Raw genomic sequence first — 20,176 nt, 5'->3', positions numbered from 1 at the left:
CAACCACACGGACGTGTGCACCCGGCCCACACGCGGGAGGATGTGCTCGCCACCAGGATGCCCAGGGTGTCGTTCACACACCTCTCTGCAGGACGGCCGTGCTGACCTCGTTCAAGGGTCCTGGCAGCCCGCGCGACCCCTTGGGCTCCAGCCCCTGTGAAGTGTGGCATCTGACCTCGTTCAAGGGTCCTGGCAGCCCACGCGGCTCCCTTGGGCTCCAGCCCCTGTGAAGAGTGGCATCTGCCCTGAGGACCCCAGTGCCCCCGCCAGGCCCACTTCCTGTCACTGTTGAGCTGCCCCCTGCGGATGCAAGGGGAAGGGGCTCGGACTTGGGGGAACGTGCGCCGGCGGGGGCAGGGCTGGGGGCGGTTGGCTCACTGGCTCTCTCCCCCCAGGTGGGCATCGCGCTGCACTACTCCACGCTCTCCACCATGCTGTGGATCGGAGTGACCGCCAGGAACATCTACAAGCAGGTGACCAAGAAGGCCCCGCTGTGCCCGGGGGCAGACCAGCCACCGTACCCCAAGCAGCCCCTGCTCAGGTACTGAGTGCACCTGGCCGCCCCACCACCCGGCTCCAAGAGACCCCGGCCCTGGACCTCCTTCTGGGGGTCTTGGCCACAAGGGAACTTGGGGCCTGAGGACGATCCGATGGCACAGGTGGCCAGGGGCAGGGTGGGGCCCTGGTGCTGGGGTGACTGCCCTCTGGTGCTGCTGAGTTTCCGCTGGGAGAACCCCAGCACCCACGTTGGGTGGGCATGCGGAGAGATGGCTCCGTGGTGGGTCAGTGCCCTGGTCTTGGCTTTGGTTTATTCACGGGCCTCAGTGAGCTAAGAGGGGAACCTGATCTCAGGGTGACCGCGTGGCCTGGGCACGGATTTGGAGGCCCCTGCTCCAGCCAGCTGTCCCTGTTTCTTCCTCGGGCCGGGAGGGTTCGAGGTGGACGTGGTAGGAACAGGCCTGGGGCCGATGGAGCCCCAGACCCCCTTCCAGCATCGGAGCCAGGGAAACGCTGGGGCACCAGCCTGCCAGGGCCACGGCAGGAGTGCATCTCACTTCACACCAAGGAGCGATCTCGGCTCCTTTAGACAAGGACATACCTGCCCCCATCACTGGGCAGCCATCCATGGCAATCAGTGTTTTGCTGGGCTCTGCCCTTCAATTTTCTGAGCCAAGACTGAACCCAAATCGGCCGTTGGCAAGAGCCAGGCTCAGATCGGCCTACGTGGCCCTGAGCCTGGGCACCAGCTGCCCAAAGCCATCCGGCTGCCACCATCTCCAGGACGTCACCTGAGCTCGGAGAGCATAAGCCTTGGCTGCCCACTGAGCTTCCCCAGGGCGCCCGCTGGTGGTGACGTGCAGCTCGGCCAGAGGCTGCCCTGGAAACTGGGCTGGGGGTGGGGGGACCCTTGGCGTTTGGGAGCCTTTTGCCTGGGATTCCTGAGACGATCCCAACCAGGCGGTCTCTGGGAAAGGCAGCTGCTGCCGCTGTGAGGTTGTGGCCCAGGCGGGGGGCACCAGGGACTCCCGGCCCCTCGGACCGAGCTCTGTCTGGCTTTGCATTTGGAGGGCCGTGGACCAGCGCTCAGTAAGCCCACAGCCCGGCAGAGCGCCCATTCTGAGGCAGATTAAAAAGCGCCCTGTGTTATTTAAGTGGATAGTGCCCCGCCCCCCAACACCAGCCTGTCCCCATCCCCAGGCTTCCGACACTATTTGATTTTCAGGTGGAGCAGACGCGTTGCCACGTGGCAACCAGGGGCAGTGGCGCTTTCGCAGTGACTTGGGCCAGGGAGGCGGGGTTTCATCATCTCGTCTCCTGCCAGGGAGGCCCCAGGTCCCCTGGGTTTAAAAATCACTCTCAAAATGCGTTAGCGGGTCTGAAATTGACGGAAGCGCTGCCTGGTCGCTTGAAGGCTGGGGTGGGGCCGTGGAGCACGCTCTGCTTTCCTCTGACAGCTGCAAAGTGCACGCGACCCGGCGCCGCGGGGCTCCGCGACCTGGGGCTTGGGGTGGGGACCGCCCCAGCCGCGCTGTCACAGCCGCAGGTCACTCTGGGAAACTGGCCGCTCCTCCTGGTGCTGCCCGAAGGCCACTGCCACCCCCCCGCCCCGGCGTCCACTTCCTTTAGTACAAAGGGCCTTGACGCTGGGGCGTCCACGTAGCGCTGTGACCCCAGTAGCTCCCTCGGTTACCGGCCTGCCCGTCGCCACCCCGTCCCGGCACGCACACCCCCGACGGGTGCAGACGTTGGGGTGGGGGGGGCGTCTGCTTCTGGCTCCACCACGGGCCCGCTCCCCCCATCACCACCACAGTCTGCTGTCTTGGGCCCGGCCTGGCCGGGGGCTGGCAGCGAATGTGATGGGCCTGGGCCTTCTCCAGAGAGACCAGAGGCTGGTCGTGGGGACCCCAAAGGCTGGGGGGAACCATCAGGGACCAGAGACTTTCGTCCCAGGCCCCCGGGGCTCACGTCGTGCCCTCCGCACTCCAGGCCCTGCAGCCTCTGCCCTCAGCCTCCTCACCCCGGAAGCATCCTCGTCAGTGGGGATCTTCCCACCGGCCCCGCAACAGGCGTCCTTTTACTGCATCCTTGACCCCACTCCCAAGACTGGAAAGTCTCCTGGGCTTTACCAACAGCAACAGGAAGTTAGCTCCTGGGACTTCCTGGGAGGGAAGCGCCCCAAAAGGCCACGTGCTGCCAGGGCGTCGTGCGTAAGCTGTCAGAACAGAGCGCACCAGGTCTTGCTGGACCCTCGGGGAGGGCTGGGCGGCACGGGCAGTGGCCAGAGGCCCTGTGTCCTCCCAGCCCAGCTCTGCAGTTTTCCATTGAGAAATAAAAAGAAAACAGTTGTGAAATCCCACACAAATATTAAAATAGTTTTTCTCCATTTCTGCAAAAATGGCCATTGGACTTTAAATAGAGATTGCATTGAATCTGGAGAGCATGTTAAGATGTGTTACCATTTTAACATTATTAACAGTATCCAATCTGTAAACGCAGGATGTCTTTCCATTCTTCTTTAATTCCTCCCGGGAATGTTTTACAGTTTTCAGTGCACATATCTTGTGCTCCGTGGTTAAATTTTTTCCTAAGTATTTCTTATGCTATTGTAAATGGGATTGTTTCCTTAGCTTTATATTCAGGCTGTTCATTACATACGTATAGAAATACAACTGATTCCTTTGTGTTGATCTTGTGTCCTGCAACTTGGCTGAAATTGCTTACTAGCTCCAGCAACTTTCTGTGGATCCTTTGGGATCTTATATACATCATGTCATCTGCATGTAGGGAGTATTACTTCTTTGTTTCCAACTTGAATGCTTTTCTTTCTTTTCTTGCCTAATTGCTCTGGCTAGGACTTCCAGGACTGTGTTAGTCCTCTCTCTTTTTCTCTTAGTCTAGCTAATAGTTAGCCAATTTTGTCAATCTTTTTGAAGAACCAACTTTGATTTCATCAATTTTCTCTATTTTTTAATTTTTCTTTTTGGAAATAGGCGACATTTATTGAGCACATACTCCGTCACGCTCTACGCTAAAGGGCAGGCATGTGTTTTATGATTATTCACAGTTTGTTTAGAACAGAAAATGTGTCCGACGTAAAGTAAGTTTACTAATACCTCATAGTTTACAAAGTACTTTCACACACATTAGAGGGAACATGACTATTTCTATTTTACAAAATAAGGAAACGGAGGCATAGAGATTCGAGGGTTGTCCCAGTTCACACATCAGCAGCTAATTAGTGACCGCCTCTGTTGTATTTATCTCTGCTCTAGTGTCTATTACTCCCTTCCTTCTGCTGATTTGAATTCAGTTTGCTCTTCTTTGTTCCAGTTCCTTACAGTATAAAGTCAGATTCCCGATTTGAGATCTTTCTGTTTTGACTCTAGAACTTATGGCTATGAATTTCCTTCTGGGCAATGCTTTTGCTGATCCCAGAGGTTGTGGTGTGTTGTGGGGTTTATTCATTCATCTCAAGGTCTTTTCTGATTGTCCTTGTGATTTTCTCTTCTACCCACTGGCTATCTATGAATGTGTTGTTTATTTTCCACAGATGATTCAGTTTTCAGGGGGTGGGGTGAATCTCTCTAGAATTGTGCTGAAAGTCTTAGAGACAGCTGAGTGAGGGAATTCCAGATTGACTGAAGGGCCACGTGGCTGAGGGGAGAGATCTTGACTCCAATGATGGGAAACATACTATTTCATTCCTTCCGGTGCTTGGAAAGCTCTGAGGTCAGGGTCAGGAGCCGAGGAGGGCCTGGGGTGGAGGCGGGTCACTTTGCAGGTTCTGCTGTGGGGCTGCATGGCCAGGTTAGCTGTCTGCTTTCTCTATGTGAGGAATGGAATGGGCGTGGAGTGTGGGCTCTAGGGGAGCACCTCGATTCAGGCCCCGGGCCAGGGCCAAGGGTCACCGAGCAGAGTCAAGGCCTTTACGGGTCTCTCGTGGCTGTGAGCTGAGTGTGAATTGGGTCCCTGGCCCGTCAGCCCTGCCTCAGGGCTTCCTGCTGGGGTATCACCACCTGGAACAAAAGGGTGAACATTTAGACAAGGAGGTGCTACCCCTCAGCTTTGGGGGTGGGAGTCTGGGGATGGGACAGACTCAGAGCCTCAGCTGGGCCCAGGGTGTTGGCACCAGGACCTTCTGGTTTTCTTGAGGGGGGGGCGGGTAGGCCTTGGGGAACCAGCACATGGGCAGCGCAGGAAGCATTGTGAAGGGCTAGGGGGAGAGCGGAGGTGGGAAAGAACAGCAGGAGGCGAGGGAGGATCATGCCCCACAGGGGAGCTGCCCAGTGAGGGGGCAGGACTGGACCATGGACCCGGCCAGGAGCCCGGTCCAGCTCCCAAGGGCCCACCCAGCCCAGCCTCCACTACCAGGCCCCCCGATCCAGGACACAGCGCCGCCCACCCATGACAGGGTCCCCTCACACCAAGATGCCCGGAGGGACTCGAGGCAGAGCTCCCCACTCCAGCCACCAATGCCCAGTGTCCATGCAGCCCTGGTCCAGCCTTCGGGCCCCAAGATGCCAATGCTGTCTCTCAGAGGCCCCAACACAACTAATAGTGTGTCCACGAGGGCCACAAAACCACACCCACACTCCTGTGTGTCCACGTGGACCCGAGCGCACGCCCAGCACTCTGGTGTGTCCACGTGGACCCGAGCGCACGCCCAGCACCCTGGTGTGTCCACGTGGACCCGAGCCCACGCCCAGCACCCTGGTGTGTCCACGTGGACCCGAGCCCACGCCCAGCACCCTGGTGTGTCCACGTGGACCCGAGCGCACGCCCAGCACCCTGGTGTGTCCACGTGGACCCGAGCCCACGCCCAGCACCCTGGTGTGTCCACGTGGACCCGAGCCCACGCCCAGCACCCTGGTGTGTCCACGTGGACCCGAGCGCACGCCCAGCACCCTGGTGTGTCCACGTGGACCCGAGCCCACGCCCAGCACCCTGGTGTGTCCACATGGACCCGAGCCCACGCCCAGCACCACCACACACAGCAGGCGGCTCAGTCAGGCACTAGCACCGCCACCCCCACGTCAGGGTCAGGAAGCTGGGCGTTGCTCCGCGTTGGTCTCGTCCCCTCCTCACGTCAGGAGGAGCCCCCGTCTTCCCAGCCTCCCCTCCTCTGTCACCCCGCCCCCCTCAGCCACTGTACTCCCTTCAGACCGCTCTCCGTCCCCCAGGCCTCCCGCCCTCAGTGCCCTTCCGTCCAACCCCCGTCCCTCCAGAGTCCCCTCCTGACGTGGAAGCACGCAGGGCCCCGACGCCGCTGACGCCGGTCCCCAGCCTGAGCCCCCGCCGTCCCCCGGCAGCCCCTGCTAGGACGCCTGCCTCCACCACGTGATGACGGCCGCTCCCCACGCCTGCCACTCCCCTTGCTCCTGCAGGGCCGTATCCCTGGATCCCACAGAATGCCGCTGGCAGCCACCGCAGTACATCTAACAGGGGCTTTGCTGCGCCCTCCCCCTGGCCCGAGGGAAAGGACTGCCTCTAGCCCCTTTGTCTCCTCGGAACCAGGCCCACAGCTCCTCCTCGTCAAATGTCGAGACCACGTGCAGATGAATGACAGTGATTCAGTAAATATTTTTTAATTCGGCCTTGAATGCATAGCCTCAGTGCTCATCTGAGCTGGGCGCTGGAGGAAAGCAGTCTGAGCAAAACTCTGTTCTGACGTGAGGACCAGAGGCTCAGCGATCATCACGGGACTCCCGGGGTCCCCCCTCCACTGCTCAGCACGGAGGTGACGGCTGCTTAGCTGCGCTTCCACAGAGGGACCCACACGGGGCCGCAGTGGGGGAGACGCCTGAGGCTGAGTCTGGGCGAATCCGCACAGGCTCGCACGCTGGGGAGGGGGTTCTGGGCATGTAGACGCTGGGTGAGGGGTGATAAAGCTCAGCTCCGGGAAGAAGCGCAGACGAGGCCTTGAAGGGGGCTCGCTGTGCTCACAGGGGGGCCACGGGGCCGTGCCAGGCACACAGGGCACAGCCAAGGCGCTCGACCCAGAGGTGCGGACCTTGCTGGGGCCCGGGGTGCAGCTGAGGGCCACTGGCACCAGGGAATTTCACTGGGTGGTCTGAAAGCAAACCAAGCAGCAGGAACAAGCAGAAGACCGAGTCCAGGGCCGGGTCTGCCACGCGGGTCCAGCCGGTCGGGGTGTGAGTTGCAGCGTGGGGCTGAGAAGGTGCTGCAGCTCCGAGCAAGAGCCCAGGTGGAGGGTTCTTCACGCGGGAGCGTCGCCCAGGAGCAGGGCGCACACAGGGTTTCTGCCCAGGGAAGCCGGCTGCGGGCACGCGCGGATCTGCCCTGGGGACTGGCCACACAGGCGCCCCTGCAGCCCGACCGCCACAGCTGGTGACCTGCAGACCCTGGAGGAAGCAGGCGCCCCAGACCTGCCATTGGCACAAGTGTCCGGGCCGAGCCGGCACACGAACACCCTTATCAGCCAGTGATACGGGCAACCACCGAGACCCAGGTCCCCAGCCGCCAGCCCCGGGGAGCAGAGCCGGTCTGCTGGTCAGCACTTCCGAGTGTCGGGGGGGAGGAGAGGCAGAAAGCTGGGGAGGGAGAGCCTGGCTGAGAGACACAAACAGAGAAAACGAGGCACGTGTCCACGCTGACGGACCAGGAGCCGTGGCTCGGCCACTGCTGAAAGGCCACCACCACGAGGAGGGCTCGGCACCCAAACTTCACGACTGTTTGTCTCTTTAGCCTCGTTCAGGCCCTTCTCTGTCCACGTCTCTATCTTCCCTGCCTGTGTCATCCCCACGGAAGGTGCCGCGTGTAAGCTGGTGATCGTGAGTCTCCAAGCCCAGCCGCTCGCGGGCCGTTCAGCCAGCGCCGGGGGAGCCACTAGAACAGCTGTGCCGGGCACCGTCCGCAGCCTCTGTGGATGGGCTGGGCCGGCCAAGGCCCCTCAGCCAGGGTCTCTGGGTGGACAGACCTCTCCACCTCTCCCGCTCCCTTAGCCTTAGTCCATTCGGGTGACGAAGACAAAACTCCACAGGCCGGCGGCTTAAACAACAGACACTTGTTTCCCACGCTCTGGAGGCAGACCGTCCAGGACAAAGGCACCAGCAGCTTCGGTGTCTGGTGAGGGCCAGCTTCCTGGTTCCTAGAGGTCCGTCTTCTCGCTGCGACCCGACACGGCAGAAGGGGCTGCGAGCTCTCTGCGGCTCTCTTACAAGGCGCTAATCCCATTCGTGAGGGCGCCACTCGCATGACCAAGGCCCCTCCCAATACCACCACCTTGGGTTGAGGATTTCAACATGGGAACGGGGGACATTCAGTCCACAGCAGTCGGCCAAAGGGCGTCTACCTCAGGATCAAACGGAGCTTCTTGCTGTGATTTTACCGATGGTCAGGGGCTAATTCCCAATTTAGCTGCATGTAATTACATCCTAATTTTGCAGTCTGTTCTGCCCTTTCTGATAAAGCGCACCTACGTAGTTTCCTATTCCTTAAGGTCAGCCAGTGGTTTTCTTATCTGGAAACCGCAGTTGGCGCTGGTGCCGAGGTGCCTACACCCGGGATGACAGGCTTGCAGAGCTGAGGCCCTGGCTCGTCCATTAGCCCACGTGCAGCCGGCCCCGACTCTGGACGGCCCTGCCTGGCGGAGGGGTAGTTCCCTGGGGCTCTCTCTGCCAGGAACCCCTTCTCGCAGCAGTGATTAAAGACGGCCAGGGGCTTGGGACGTGCTCGGCAAGCGCTGGGCCAGGCGGAACCACACAACTCCCCGGCACGGCCACGGGGGCAGAGGGCTCCGGGGCCGTCGGTGAACCGAGCAGGACCCTCCAAGCCTGACCCCCGGGGCCCCGTGAGGCCACACCTGGGATCACGTCCTGGCTCACAGACCCGGCCCAGGAACACAGGGCTCCTTCTAGGTGAAAGCAACCACGCGGCCCCACGTGCTGGCACCTGTCACTGAGAGAATCATGGCAATTGGGGTGCGGTTTCATGCTGGTCATCGTAAAGCACCCTGGCTACATGTTACCCTGGCACACTCTGAACAGGAGATGGTCTTGGAGCATCTGCACGGCATGGTCAGGGCTCGGACAGGCGTCCCTCACTGTGTGGCCCCGAGGCCTTCATCCACCAGCTTTTCTCCAGGCCTCAAATCCTCAGGGGTTATCACCGTCCTCTGTCCACCCCGGTCAGTGCAAGCTGGATGTGAGGGTCTGCATCTCAGAGGCACGTCGGTGGCTCTAAAAGCCACATACCTGGGCGATGGATGTGGACGGCTCTCTCACCTGAGCTGAAATCATCAACCTGATCTCTCGCGTTTCAGAAGTCCTGAGCAACACAAGGAACGCTAACTGCACCAGGAGATGGACACCGGGTCTGAAGGGCGGTGCCTGGGCAGGTTCACAGGTCATCCTCCCTCCAGCCTCCACCCCCCCCACCCCCGCCTGCATCTCCCCGGCTCAAGGACACGGGGAGGCCTGGCAGCAGTGACCCCCGTGAGAATCGTTCATACCCGCTCTTCATGTCAGCGCATCTCGTCCAGAGAGACCCAGGCTCCACGAGGGCGCGGACCAGCCAGGGTCTGTCGGCGGACGGCGGTTCCTCGGGCTGTCCTGGGGGAGGGCGCCTTGAGCACGTCTGGCCCCGGACAGTGGACCGACTGTCCAGCGGGGCGAGGGGGACTCATGGCCCCCAGCCCGCGGGCAGGACCCTCATCACAGCCTGACGCGGCTTCTCCTCCCAGGTCCTTTCTGGGGGCTCCTTCACCCACTGGTCCCTTCTGGCGGCCGAGCCGCAGAGGGAGAAAGTGGCCTCTGCTGGCCTCCATCCTCTCTTGTGGCGCTTTGGACTCTCGGGGAAGCATTGCTCCCCCTCGGCCTGGAAAGAGGGTCCCCTGCTCAGCTCAGCTGACACAGGAAAGGCACTGGGGAGGCCGCTGGGATTTCAAAGTCAGGTTTCCCTGCGGCCCTGGAGGCTTGCGGATTACTAGCCTAAAAGCGCAAAGAGGGGACTCTTAAACAAAAGCCCGTTTAAAATACTGAAGCTCAAGTAGATGGGACCTGCGCTGCTGGAGCCAGAAACCCCAGTGGCCTGAGCTCACCGTGTGCCCGTCACTGACACTGCACCCTCGAGGGCAGCTGGGCCTGCCTGGAGCTGGGGACAGGCACACGCAGGGGCTCCTCACCCAGCCCCACAGCTGCCCGCCCAGGACCCGAGCGGCTTCGGCAGGGACAGCGCCCTCCATCTGGGCCCTGCGCCGCTGTCCAGCGTTCTCTGTCCCGGGAGCTGGTTTATTCTGACTGCACGCGGGCTCCGGCCAGACGAGCGTGCACGGCAGGGCCCAGGCCCAGCTCAGAGGACAGGACGGGGGACGGTCAGGTGCCCGGGCAGGCGGGTGGCGGGGTCAGAGCTGCCGGAGCCCACGCTCTCCAGGCTCTGCGGCACCCCAGGCTCAGGGAGAGGGCTGGTCCTTTCTCTTTTTTCCTTTTTTTTTTTTTTTTTTTGAGAAATAGAACATTTACACCCCAAATAAGTCTAAAACATCAGCACAGGTTTATGAAATTTTCGTGTGCCCTTCAGGGGAAGAAAGAAGAGCCTCCCCTGCGGAAACCTCAGCCGTGCCCACACCCAGCCCCCTCCCTGTCCTGATTCATGACTTTTATTGCCTTTTTTAACAGTTTTACCACCCAAGTATGCACCCCTAAACACCAGTTTTGTCTGCACTGACTTTGAGCCGTATCCACATGGAATCGCTCATTTCATATTTTTATCTGGTTTCTTTCACTGCACAGAGTGTTTGTCAGACCCATCTCTGTAACTGTGTCACCATCTGGCCGTGTGACGTGGACAAATGACCAGATCTCCTGTAGTTACGCTGCTCCTGGTGGCGCCGGAGGTGGGGTGTGACCCCACCAAACCCCTCAGCCCTTGCCCCTTTCCCCGGGGGGGACCTCTTGGGGGTCCCATCTGCCGTCCCCTGCTGAGCACCCAGCCTCCTCCCATCCTCCCTCTGGGCCGTGCGTCCGTCCGTCCGTCTGTCCTTTGCGTAGGACAGCACACACCCCCTGCATCACCTGGGGCTGCTGGTGTTACAAACGGCTATCCCGACTCCCACCGGCTGGAAGGCACCTTCTGAAGCAGGAGTCTGGGGCACGAAGGCTGCGTCCGGTTAACAAACCCGTCCTTCTCTCCAGATGCCTCGTGCACTCAGCTCTGTGATTCCACTGCCACTTACACTCCTGACTTCCGCCTGGGACGGGAATTTCTGGGTGGTGTAAGCTGGGGGACAGGGTTAGTTTCCTGCTCCTGTTGGAAAAAATCACCACAAATTCAGGGGCTTAAAACTACACAGATTTATCATCACACCGTCCTGGGGTCAGACGTCTAAACCAGCCCCCCTGGGCTAAATGCACGTGTGGACAGGGCTGGCCCTTCCGGACGCTCCAGGTCGAATCCGTTTTCGTGCTTTTGCCCGCTTCTAGTGGCGGCTGCACCCTCGGCTCGCGGCCCCTCCAGCGCTGGGGTCACGACCTCACGGAGAGGCTGCGGCTGGACTGGAGTTGGCCGGTCGGGGTGGGGAGTGGAGGCTGCTGCCGGAGGGTCCACGCGGGGGCGGGGGAGCCGGGGCAGGTGCGGGGCGGAGCATCCCCGCCGCGGAGCGCCCAGCGGCCGCAGCGAGAACAGCCGCCCTGGCCGAGGGGCCTGGGCGGCCTCCAGCGCCCTCTGCTGACCGAGCCTGCACGGCGCCCCGCGACCTGTGCTCGGCATGCCCCCCCCCCCCCATCCAGGGCACAGTCTGGCTCGGGCTGCAGCCTCGCCGTGGCGGGGAGGGCGGTGCCAGCCGCGTGGGCCCCGGACTGTCCACCGCAGGCGGGGCAGAGCCAACCTACTGGCTCCGGGGCCCCGGCTGCCTCTCGGCCTCCAGGGAAGAGAGAGGCGGCGGCAGCGCTGAATCGCCCCGGGGTTAGACCCACGGCGGGGTCTCTGGGCAAGCTGTCCCCCGGCTGGCTGTGGCTTAGCCATGTCGCCCGTTTCTCCATCCACCCAGACACCAGAGAAGAGACCACCCTGGGTCCCCCGCTGCAGGGCTTCTCGGGGGCTCTCTGAGCCATGGGGCCGCGGGGGGCACTGCAGGCTTGAGCAGGGGGGTCCCTTCCATGCGTGTCACATCCCGTGGGGCCGCCTGCCGATGCACCTCACCGTGTGCTAAAGGTGTCTCCTGATCAAACCCCGGGTTTCTCTCCGAGCAGCCCCATCAGCAGCGGGAGCAGAGCGGCTGCAACACGGGGGCGTGGAGGCCCGCAGGCCAGACCCCTTTGCTGCGTGGCTGGAGCAGGACCCTCGGGCCGGGTCCCCAAGCACTCGCTCCCCTGGGAAGACTTCCCCAACTCACTGAGGCAGTCGGGCCATCGTCCCCGCAGTTTTATCTGGCCCGGCCGCTGCCCCGCCTCGCGCTGAGCTGGAATCCCGGAGGCTGGCTCGCTGCACCTGCAGGGTCTGCAGACGCTGCTCATTTCCCCCGGGCCCCCCACGGAGGCGGAGCGCCCCCAGCCTCTGGCCCTCAGGCTGCCCCTCATTCAGGCCTCGGGCCACACTGGCCTGGGACAGCGTCCTGCGAATCTGCCCAGTTTCTGGGCACGTCGCTTCCCTCTTCCTCCTGCTCTGGGCTGGCCGCGTGGGCCGCGTGCTCACACCCGGAGCCCGAGCGAAGGCACTCAGAGCTCATGGCCCGAGGTGCTGGGACAAGTGCAGGGGCCTGCCTCACTGTGCCCGCTCTCACCTACAAATAGTGAACGGCCTACGAGAACAGAGACTCGGCACCACTCTTAGAGGAACGCGCTGTGCTGGCAGCAGCTTGAGGGGAACGGGGTGGGCGAGGCCCCCGTCTTCATGGAGAACATGCAGGTGACCCGGGCATGCAGGGAACAAAGCAGACGGTGCGGCAGGTGCAGAGGAGGTGAGCCTGGAGCCGCAGGACGGACGGAGCCGCGGGAGGGCCCGGGGTCCCGGCAGAGAGACAGAAAGGGGAGGCGCAGGCAGGAGTGAGCCTGGGGGGGCTGCAGGCAGGGATGGGGGTCTGGCCCACGGAGGTGCTTGGAGGGGCCCGGTCACCTGTCACTGGTTGTCATCAGGCTGAAAGGGCTGCCTACATAGGCCCCGCCTCCTAGAAAGAGCTCTGACAGCTTCTCTTCAAGTGAGGAGCCCCCGGCCTCACCCCAGGAAGGGAGGCCCCCGGTGGAGGGGCCGTGCTCAGCTGTTCTCTCCATGGGGAGACCCCTAGCCAGCCTGGATGGGACAGAGCCCAGTGTCCCGGTCCGCTGTCAGACTTCTTCCCTCCAGGACCACACGGTCCTGATGCTGGGGCTTCGTAGTCTATCCTGCAGTCCGTCTTTTTTTCAGGATGGCCTTTGATTGTCTAGACCCTTTACATTTCCATATAAATTTTAGAATAAATTATCCACTTAAAAAAAAAAGAATCTGCTGGGATTCCGGTTTGATGTCATTGTAAACAGCATTTTTATTTTCCAATGGTTTCCTGCTCACGTACAAAGTATAACTGATTTTTGTGTGATAAGCTCGCAACCGTCTAAATTCTCTCGCTAGTCCCAGCAGTTGTCTTGGAGACGCCACAGCATTTTTCAGGTAACGAGTCAGGTCACCTGCAACCAGAAATGTACTTACTTCGTTCTCACTGGTGCCTTTACTTCTTTGCTGCCTCATCAGGGTGCCGGGGTGTCCAGGACAGGGTTCGGAGGGACTGGGGGGAGGGGCACCTTGTCTGTCCCTGATCTTGGGGAACCTCTACCATCTCACCGTCAAGGATGACACTGGCTACCAGTTTTCATAGACGCCTCCCAGCAGGTTGAGGAGATTCATCGACTCCTAGTTTGCTGAGATTTTTTTACGATGAATGCGTCTTAAATTTTCTCAAATGTTCTTGCTATACCTATTAAACAATCACATCGCTTCTCCTTGCATTTATATGATGAACTGCATTGATCGATGTTTATGAATAACAGGCTAATTCGCATTTCTGTGATCATTCTTACTTGGTCATGATGTTTTGTCCTTTTCATAAAGTCCTAGATTTCATTTGCTGACACACTGTTGGAGATGTTTGTGTCTGTGTTCGTGAGGGTTGCTGTGTGTAATCAACTCTTTTTTAAATGTTTCCATCTGAGCTGGGTATCAGCTCATGCTGACCTCATAAATTGAGTCAGGAGGTGTTCCCTCCTCCTTTATTTTCCAGAAGAGCCCATATCAGATTGGTGTCCTCTCTTCCTCAGATGTGTGTTCTGATTCACTGGGGACACTCGCAGAGCCTGGAGTTTCTCTGTGAGATGTTTGTGGATATTGAAGTCAGTGTTTTTACTAGAAAGAGAGTATCCAGATTTTCTAATGCTTCTCGTTTCAGTTTTGGTAACTTGTATTTTTCTCAAGGAATGTATCCATTTTATCTAAGTTGCTAAATAGTTAGCGTACAGTTGTTTATAGTATACTGATTTTTCCAGTGTCTGTGGGTGGACAACGCTGACCCCTCTTTCCTGATGCTGGCAATTTGTCCTCTCTCTCTTTCTTTACCCCTGATCAATCCAGCTATGAGTGTATCCTTTTGTTGACTTTTTTTTTTTTTTCAGGAAATCAATTTTGGCATGATAATTTTCACTATTTTTTGTTTTCTTTTTTCATTTATTTCTGTCCCTGTTTTTGTCATCTTCTTCCTCCTGGTTACTTTGAGTCTACTTTGCTCTTTTGTTTTTCTGCCCTGTTGAGGTGGAATCTTCAGCCACTGAACTTTAGACCTTTCTTTTTTTCCTCATAGAAATACTCATGGCTATGAGTGTCCCTCTAAGCCCTGCATCCCAGAAATATTATACTGCATTTTTTCTCATTCTGATTAAAATATTTTCTAAATTCCCTTATGATTTCTCCTTTGATCCATGAATTATTTAGAAGTATGTCATTTCATTTTTCAGATATTTGTGGTTTTCCTAGTTAGTTTATTGCTATTAGTTTCTAATTTAATCTCACTTTGATCAGAGAATATACTCCGTATGATTTCGATACTTTTAAACTTATCAACACTTGTTTTATGGGGCATCGCATCATCTGCAATGGTAAATAGTGTGCACTTGAAAAGAATGAGTGCTATGCAATTATTGGGTGTGATGTTCTAGAAAGAGCAATTAGAGAAAAGATTAATGTTATTGTTCAGATCTTCTATTTCTTTACTAATTTTTTGCCTACTTGTTCTATCAATTGCTAAGAGAGGGGAATTCAAAACATCAACTATGATTTTGGAATTGTTGATTTCTCCCTTTAACTTTGCCCATTTTTGCTTCACATATTTTGAATCTTCCCTTTGGCTCCCACACATTTACAGTTTAATGTCTTCCTGTGAACTAACATTGATATCATTATGAAATGCCCCTCTTTCTCTCTTCTCTTAAAAGTTTATTTTGTCTGGTATTAATGCAGTCATTCTGGCCTTCTTGGACTCAGTGTGGATAGTTTTTTCCATCCATTAATTTTCAACCTCTCTATATCTTTTTATTTAAAATGTTTCCTCCTATTGTATAACTGTGTCTTGCTTTTTTGCTGTTGTTAATCTATTCTGATTATCTCTGGCTTTGACTTAGAATGTTTATTCCATTAAAATTTAATGGCAGTTTTGATTTAGTCTCCATTTCATTATTTGTTTTCTGGTTTTGCTTCATTTTTCTCTTTTTTTGTTTTCTGTCCTCCCTTTCCTTTTTTATTGTCTTCTTTGGTTATTTTAATATTTTTTAACATTTCATTTTAATTTATCTATTAACTTTTTGCCTATTAGCTATTTATGGTTGCTTTAGGGATTAAAATCCACAGCCTTTCCACAGTCTTTTTAGTTTGAAACTTACACTATTTCATGTAAAATACATTAGAAACTTTGCAACTGCATGGGACCATCTCTCCTCCCACCCTCTTTATGCTACAGACACTATAGATAGTGCCCCTACCTATATTGTAAACTCAAGGCAGTGTTAAAATTCTTTCTTTAAACACCAATATATATTTTAAAGAAATTAAGAAGAAACGAAATCTTTTATATTTACCCAGATGTTCAGTATTTCTGATGATCTTCATTCCTCCAAGTTTCTGTCTGGTACAGCATCCTATCATCCTGAAGGATTCTATTTGGCATTTCTTAAGTGCAGGTCAGCTGACCACGAATGCTCCCGGTTTTATGTTTGTTAGAATGTGTCTTTCTCCTTCACTCTAGAGGACGTGCCCTCTGGATACAGAATTCCGGGAGGCACGCAGTCCCCAGCCGTCACCGCGTGTGACCATGTGCAGGGCCATCCACTCCCACCCGTGGACCTGGAATCCGTGTCGTTCCCCTCGCTGGGGACCTGGTGCCCTCCCATCGATTTGGGCATCTGTGGCATCCTGTGAATGACACCCTCTTATGGGGGATCGTCCCCGAGCTGGCCCCTTGCTCTCCGCTCCAGAGGCACCACCCATCGCCGTGTGTGACAACCCGCGTGCTCCATGGCCCGGTGCCCGTGGCACGGGCGCCTGGCAGTCCCCGGCCCTCGCGCTCCCCAGGATCCCGCTCCAGCACCTGTGGATGGAGCTGTTGGCTGCGGCCCCACAGATGGGACGGGCAGCTCACGGGGGGCAGGCACCTCCCTTCCAGGCGAATCCCTGTCCTCCCAGGGAGGGGTCAAACCCAGAACTTGCCCCCAAGCAGCTGAGAAACCGGGCCGCCAGGCAGCACACAAAGGCACAAGGAACGGCCCCCGGGAGTTTCTCACCCTGAGGTTATCAGGCCAGTTTCAGGCCTGAGCACGCGCGGCTAGTCACTGACGCCAGCCACCTGCTGGCACAGGCGCTACCTGGGCTCGAGCTGAGAGGCCCTGGCGCCGGCGGCATGAGCAGCTCCGCCTGAAGGGGGCCAGGCGGCTGGCTACAGTGTCCGCCACAGCCCCGTACTGTCCCCCATGGAGCACGCAGCCCCCTCCACCCTGTCCGCTGTGGTCCCCCCTCCACTCAGGGGCTTCACGTTGTCCCCGTTACTTCTGCCGCATGAACCAGGGCACCACATGCCCCCAGACGCACGTGCTGGGCCCGGCCAGGGTCACCTCTGCACAGGCGTAGCAGTGGGGGGAGGGGACACACCTGGAGGAGACGTGGGGCGACCCAGGGGGTGGGGGGATGTGGGGGAACACGGGGGGCAATGCAGGGGATGGGGAATGTGGGGCTCGTGGGGGAGGGGGCGCGGGGGAGGCCAGGTCGGGTGGGGCGCTGGCAGCGGCGACGCCACCAGGGTGGGCCGGTGCCGCCCTGACAGCTGCTCGGCCGGGACGCCTGGGCCTCGCTTCCCTGGCTCTGCCCCGAGGAAGGCGAAGGGGGGCTGCCCTGGGGCTACAGGGGTACTTGGAGCGCAGTGAGCGGCCCCTTCCCGCAGGTTCTATCTCATCAGCGGAGGGGCCCCTTTCATCATCTGCGGCATCACGGCCGCCACGAACATCGGGAACTACGGGATGGAGAACGAGGACTCCGCGTAGTGAGTAGCCGGCGCCGCGCGGTGGGGGGCGGTGTGGCCCCGCCCAGGAGCGCCGTCCTCCCCGCACGCGGGCTTCCCCGCCAACCAACCCCCACCCCCCGTCCCCCACTCCCGTCCCCCCGGCACCGTGGGCTGGCAGGAGGGGTTGGGGGGTGCCCCTGGCAACAGGGCCGTCCGGCCAGGACGGCTGAGCGTGGACCCGGCCATGCGTAGGAGCCGAGACAGACCCCGCCCCGTCGGCGCCCCGCCCACCGGCCCCCCTCGCTCTCGGCGCCCCCGCCCCAGCTCTGCCGCCTCCAGCGCCCCCCGCTGCCGGCGGGTGGGCCGGGGCCCTCGGCCTCGCTGGCCCTGCCCAGGCCGCTCCCGCCGTGAGGCCACCGGTCGGCTGCACCTGGCAGTGGCTTCTGTGGGCTTCTCAGGGTCCCCCCTGGGCTCTCCCCGAAGCCGCCCCCCCGTCCTTCACCGTAGAGCCTCCTGGGGAGGCCGGTCTGGCCCCCTCGCTCACAGGAGCAGCGCCAGCCCCGGTGCAGCACGGCCCCCAGCAGACCCCCGGCGCTGGAGCCATGCCCGCACCCTCACACTCCTCCCCCAGTTGCCCCCCCAGGGCAAAGCCCCGCAGGACACGCAGGCCCTGTTCCCCCTGGGGCTCACCCCTTCCTGGGCCCGGCACTGCGGCCCCACCCTGTCCGGCTGAAGCTGGGAGGAAAGGCAGCCGCCCGAGAAAAGCAGCAGCGCCAGAGAGGCGGCCCGAGGCTTGGAAGCCAGGCCTGGCTGCCGCCTGCAGGCCACCGCCACTGCCGGCGCCCCCAAGCTCCCACCACGCTGGCTGGTGGCGGCAGGAGGGGCGGCCCCGTCCCGATTTCGTGTGTCTCCTTCTCTCACGATGACCCTCCCGTGAGCTCAGGGAAGCAGTGACCCCTAGTCCCAGCCGGTGCCCTGCCTGGTGCGACCCCCTCGCTGACTTGCTCTCCTCCCACAGCTGCTGGATGGCCTGGGAGCCCAGCCTGGGCGCCTTCTACGGGCCGGCGACCTTCATCTCCCTGGTCACCTGCGTGTACTTCCTCGGCACCTACGTCCAGCTGCGGCGCCACCCAGAGCGCAGGTACGAGCTCCGGGAGCGGACGGAGGAACAGCAGCGGCTGGCGGGGCCCGAGGCCGGCGAGAGCCCCGGGGCCCCGGCGGCCACGCCGCCCGCCCACGATGCCCCGGTCACCTCGCTGCTGCAGAACGAGCACTCGTTCAAGGCCCAGCTGCGGGCCGCCGCCTTCACGCTGTTCCTGTTCGTGGCCACGTGGACCTTCGGGGCACTGGCCGTGTCCCAGGGCCACTTCCTGGACATGATCTTCAGCTGCCTGTACGGCGCCTTCTGCGTGACCCTGGGGCTGTTCGTGCTCATCCACCACTGCGCCAAGCGGGAAGATGTGTGGCACTGCTGGTGGTCCTGCTGCCCCTCCCGTGGGGACCCCCACGCCACGAAGCTCGGCGCCCGCCCCACGCTCGACGCCAACGGGGATGTGCTGAGCCACGCAGCCTGCCTGCAGGACTCACCGTGTCCCGGCAAGATGCTGGGCTTCGGCCACCCGCCAGCCAGCCACTGCAAGATGACCAACCTGCAGGCCACCCAAAGCCACGTCAGCTGCCTGTCACCAGCCACACCCTGCTGTGCCCAGATGCCCTGCGAGCAGTTGATGGAGGACGCAGCCCACGTCCACGTGCACGAGGAGGACGCCTTCGGGCATGACCCGCACCTGCACAGGTGCATCCAGGGCAGAGCTGAGCCTCACTACTTCAGCCGGCACCGGGCAGCCGCGGCCGAGCAGGAGTACGCCTACCACATCCCGTCCAGCCTGGAGGGCAGCCCCCGTAGCTCGCGCACGGACAGCCCCCCCAGCTCGCTCGAGGGCCCAATGGGGCCACACTCGCTGGCCTGCTGTGCCCAGGGTGACCCCTTCCCCTTGGTCAGCCAGCCCGAGGGTGGCGACGCCAGCCCCGTGCTCTATGGCTGTCCCCCACGGCCCGGCAGGGAGGCAGCCCACGGCCCGGCCCACTTGGAGGTGCTCCGGAGGACACAGTCCCTGCCCTTTGGCGGCTCCGGCCAGGACGGGCTGGTCAAGGGTGATGCACGGGGCGCTGCGCCCTTTGGCTCTGACAGCACGGGTAACATCCGCACGGGGCCCTGGAGGAACGAGACGACCGTGTAGCAGGCGGGGCTCTGTCCCCTTCGCCCACACGGCCTGGACGTGCTTCAGAGCAGAGCCAGGCCCTCGGCCACGTGAGGTGGGCAGGGGGTCACCACGTGACCCAGCCTTGGCGGCACCGCCACTGACCCCTTCGTTGGACGACCTGAGCGGGAAGACGCTTTGGGCTACGTCGGCCTCCAAGAGCCCCGAGGGCAGCCGAGCGGTCCACGTCCACAGTCACCTGCTTTCGTCCCGTAGTGCCCAGTCCCCGGCAGCCCAGGGCAGAAACCCACTCTCAGCGCCCGGCGTGTATCCCGTCTGTCCCGCCACCTGCCTTGCTGGGCCTGGCCGCGGCAGGTGGCGCCCCCGATGTTTCCTAGTGTTTAATGTGTGTTTTCTGTTTAGGTTTGTTCCTCGGGGCGGGCAGGCAGCCTGCCTGTCAGTCCAGAGCGCTCTGGGCAGCTGCCCCAGGCCCCTCCACTCTCAGGGGCACTCGAGTCAGCACCTCTGCCCAGTGCCGGCTCCGCCTTCACCCCCGCCCCACAGGCCTCAGAGCACCACAGACGCTGGGGCAGCAGCCGTACTCTGGGAGCACAAGGGCAGAGGGAGTGTCGGCGACCCTAGGCCTTCCAAGGGCCGGTGGGGTCTCTGAGGGGCCTGGGCTTTTGGAAATGCCCACACACCCTTTAATGTAGACTCAACTTCCGAAGCCAGGCGCCATCAGGGCTGGGTCCCGCCCGCACCATGAGCGTTTGGGAACAATAAAGTCCCCTGCCACAAAAAGAGAGGGTCTGGCATTTCCGTGAACATCCGGGCACAAAGCCGTGACTCAGAGGACAGACGTCGGTGACAGCGATCCTTCTGTGACAGCAAGTGGCATGTCTCAAGGGAAGGGGTCCACGGGTCCCCGTGGAGACAGAAGCTGAGACACCCAAAGGGATGTGTGTGTGAGCCTGTCCAGTCTTTGCTCCCTCCCTCCATGCCCCGGGGT

At 59.9% G+C, this 20,176-nt stretch overlaps 1 protein-coding gene across 1 annotated transcript; it reads left to right on the top strand.

Annotated features, from left to right (window-relative positions):
• The first annotated feature begins 416 nt into the window (after window positions 1–416).
• On the top strand, window positions 417–19,283 carry ADGRA1 (adhesion G protein-coupled receptor A1). The gene is made up of 3 exons (XM_059900395.1): window positions 417–541; window positions 16,907–17,005; window positions 17,985–19,283. The coding sequence occupies exons 1-3, from the start codon at window positions 432–434 to the stop codon at window positions 19,204–19,206; spliced, it is 1,431 nt and encodes a 476-aa protein (XP_059756378.1). The 5' UTR covers window positions 417–431; the 3' UTR covers window positions 19,207–19,283.
• The last annotated feature ends 893 nt before the right edge of the window (window positions 19,284–20,176 follow it).

The sequence above is a fragment of the Balaenoptera ricei genome, chromosome 16 (genome assembly GCF_028023285.1).
Source record: "Balaenoptera ricei isolate mBalRic1 chromosome 16, mBalRic1.hap2, whole genome shotgun sequence".
Classification (NCBI taxonomy): domain Eukaryota; kingdom Metazoa; phylum Chordata; class Mammalia; order Artiodactyla; family Balaenopteridae; genus Balaenoptera; species Balaenoptera ricei.
Note: the sequence above shows the minus strand (reverse complement) of the source record. Positions and strands in the feature narration are given on the sequence as shown.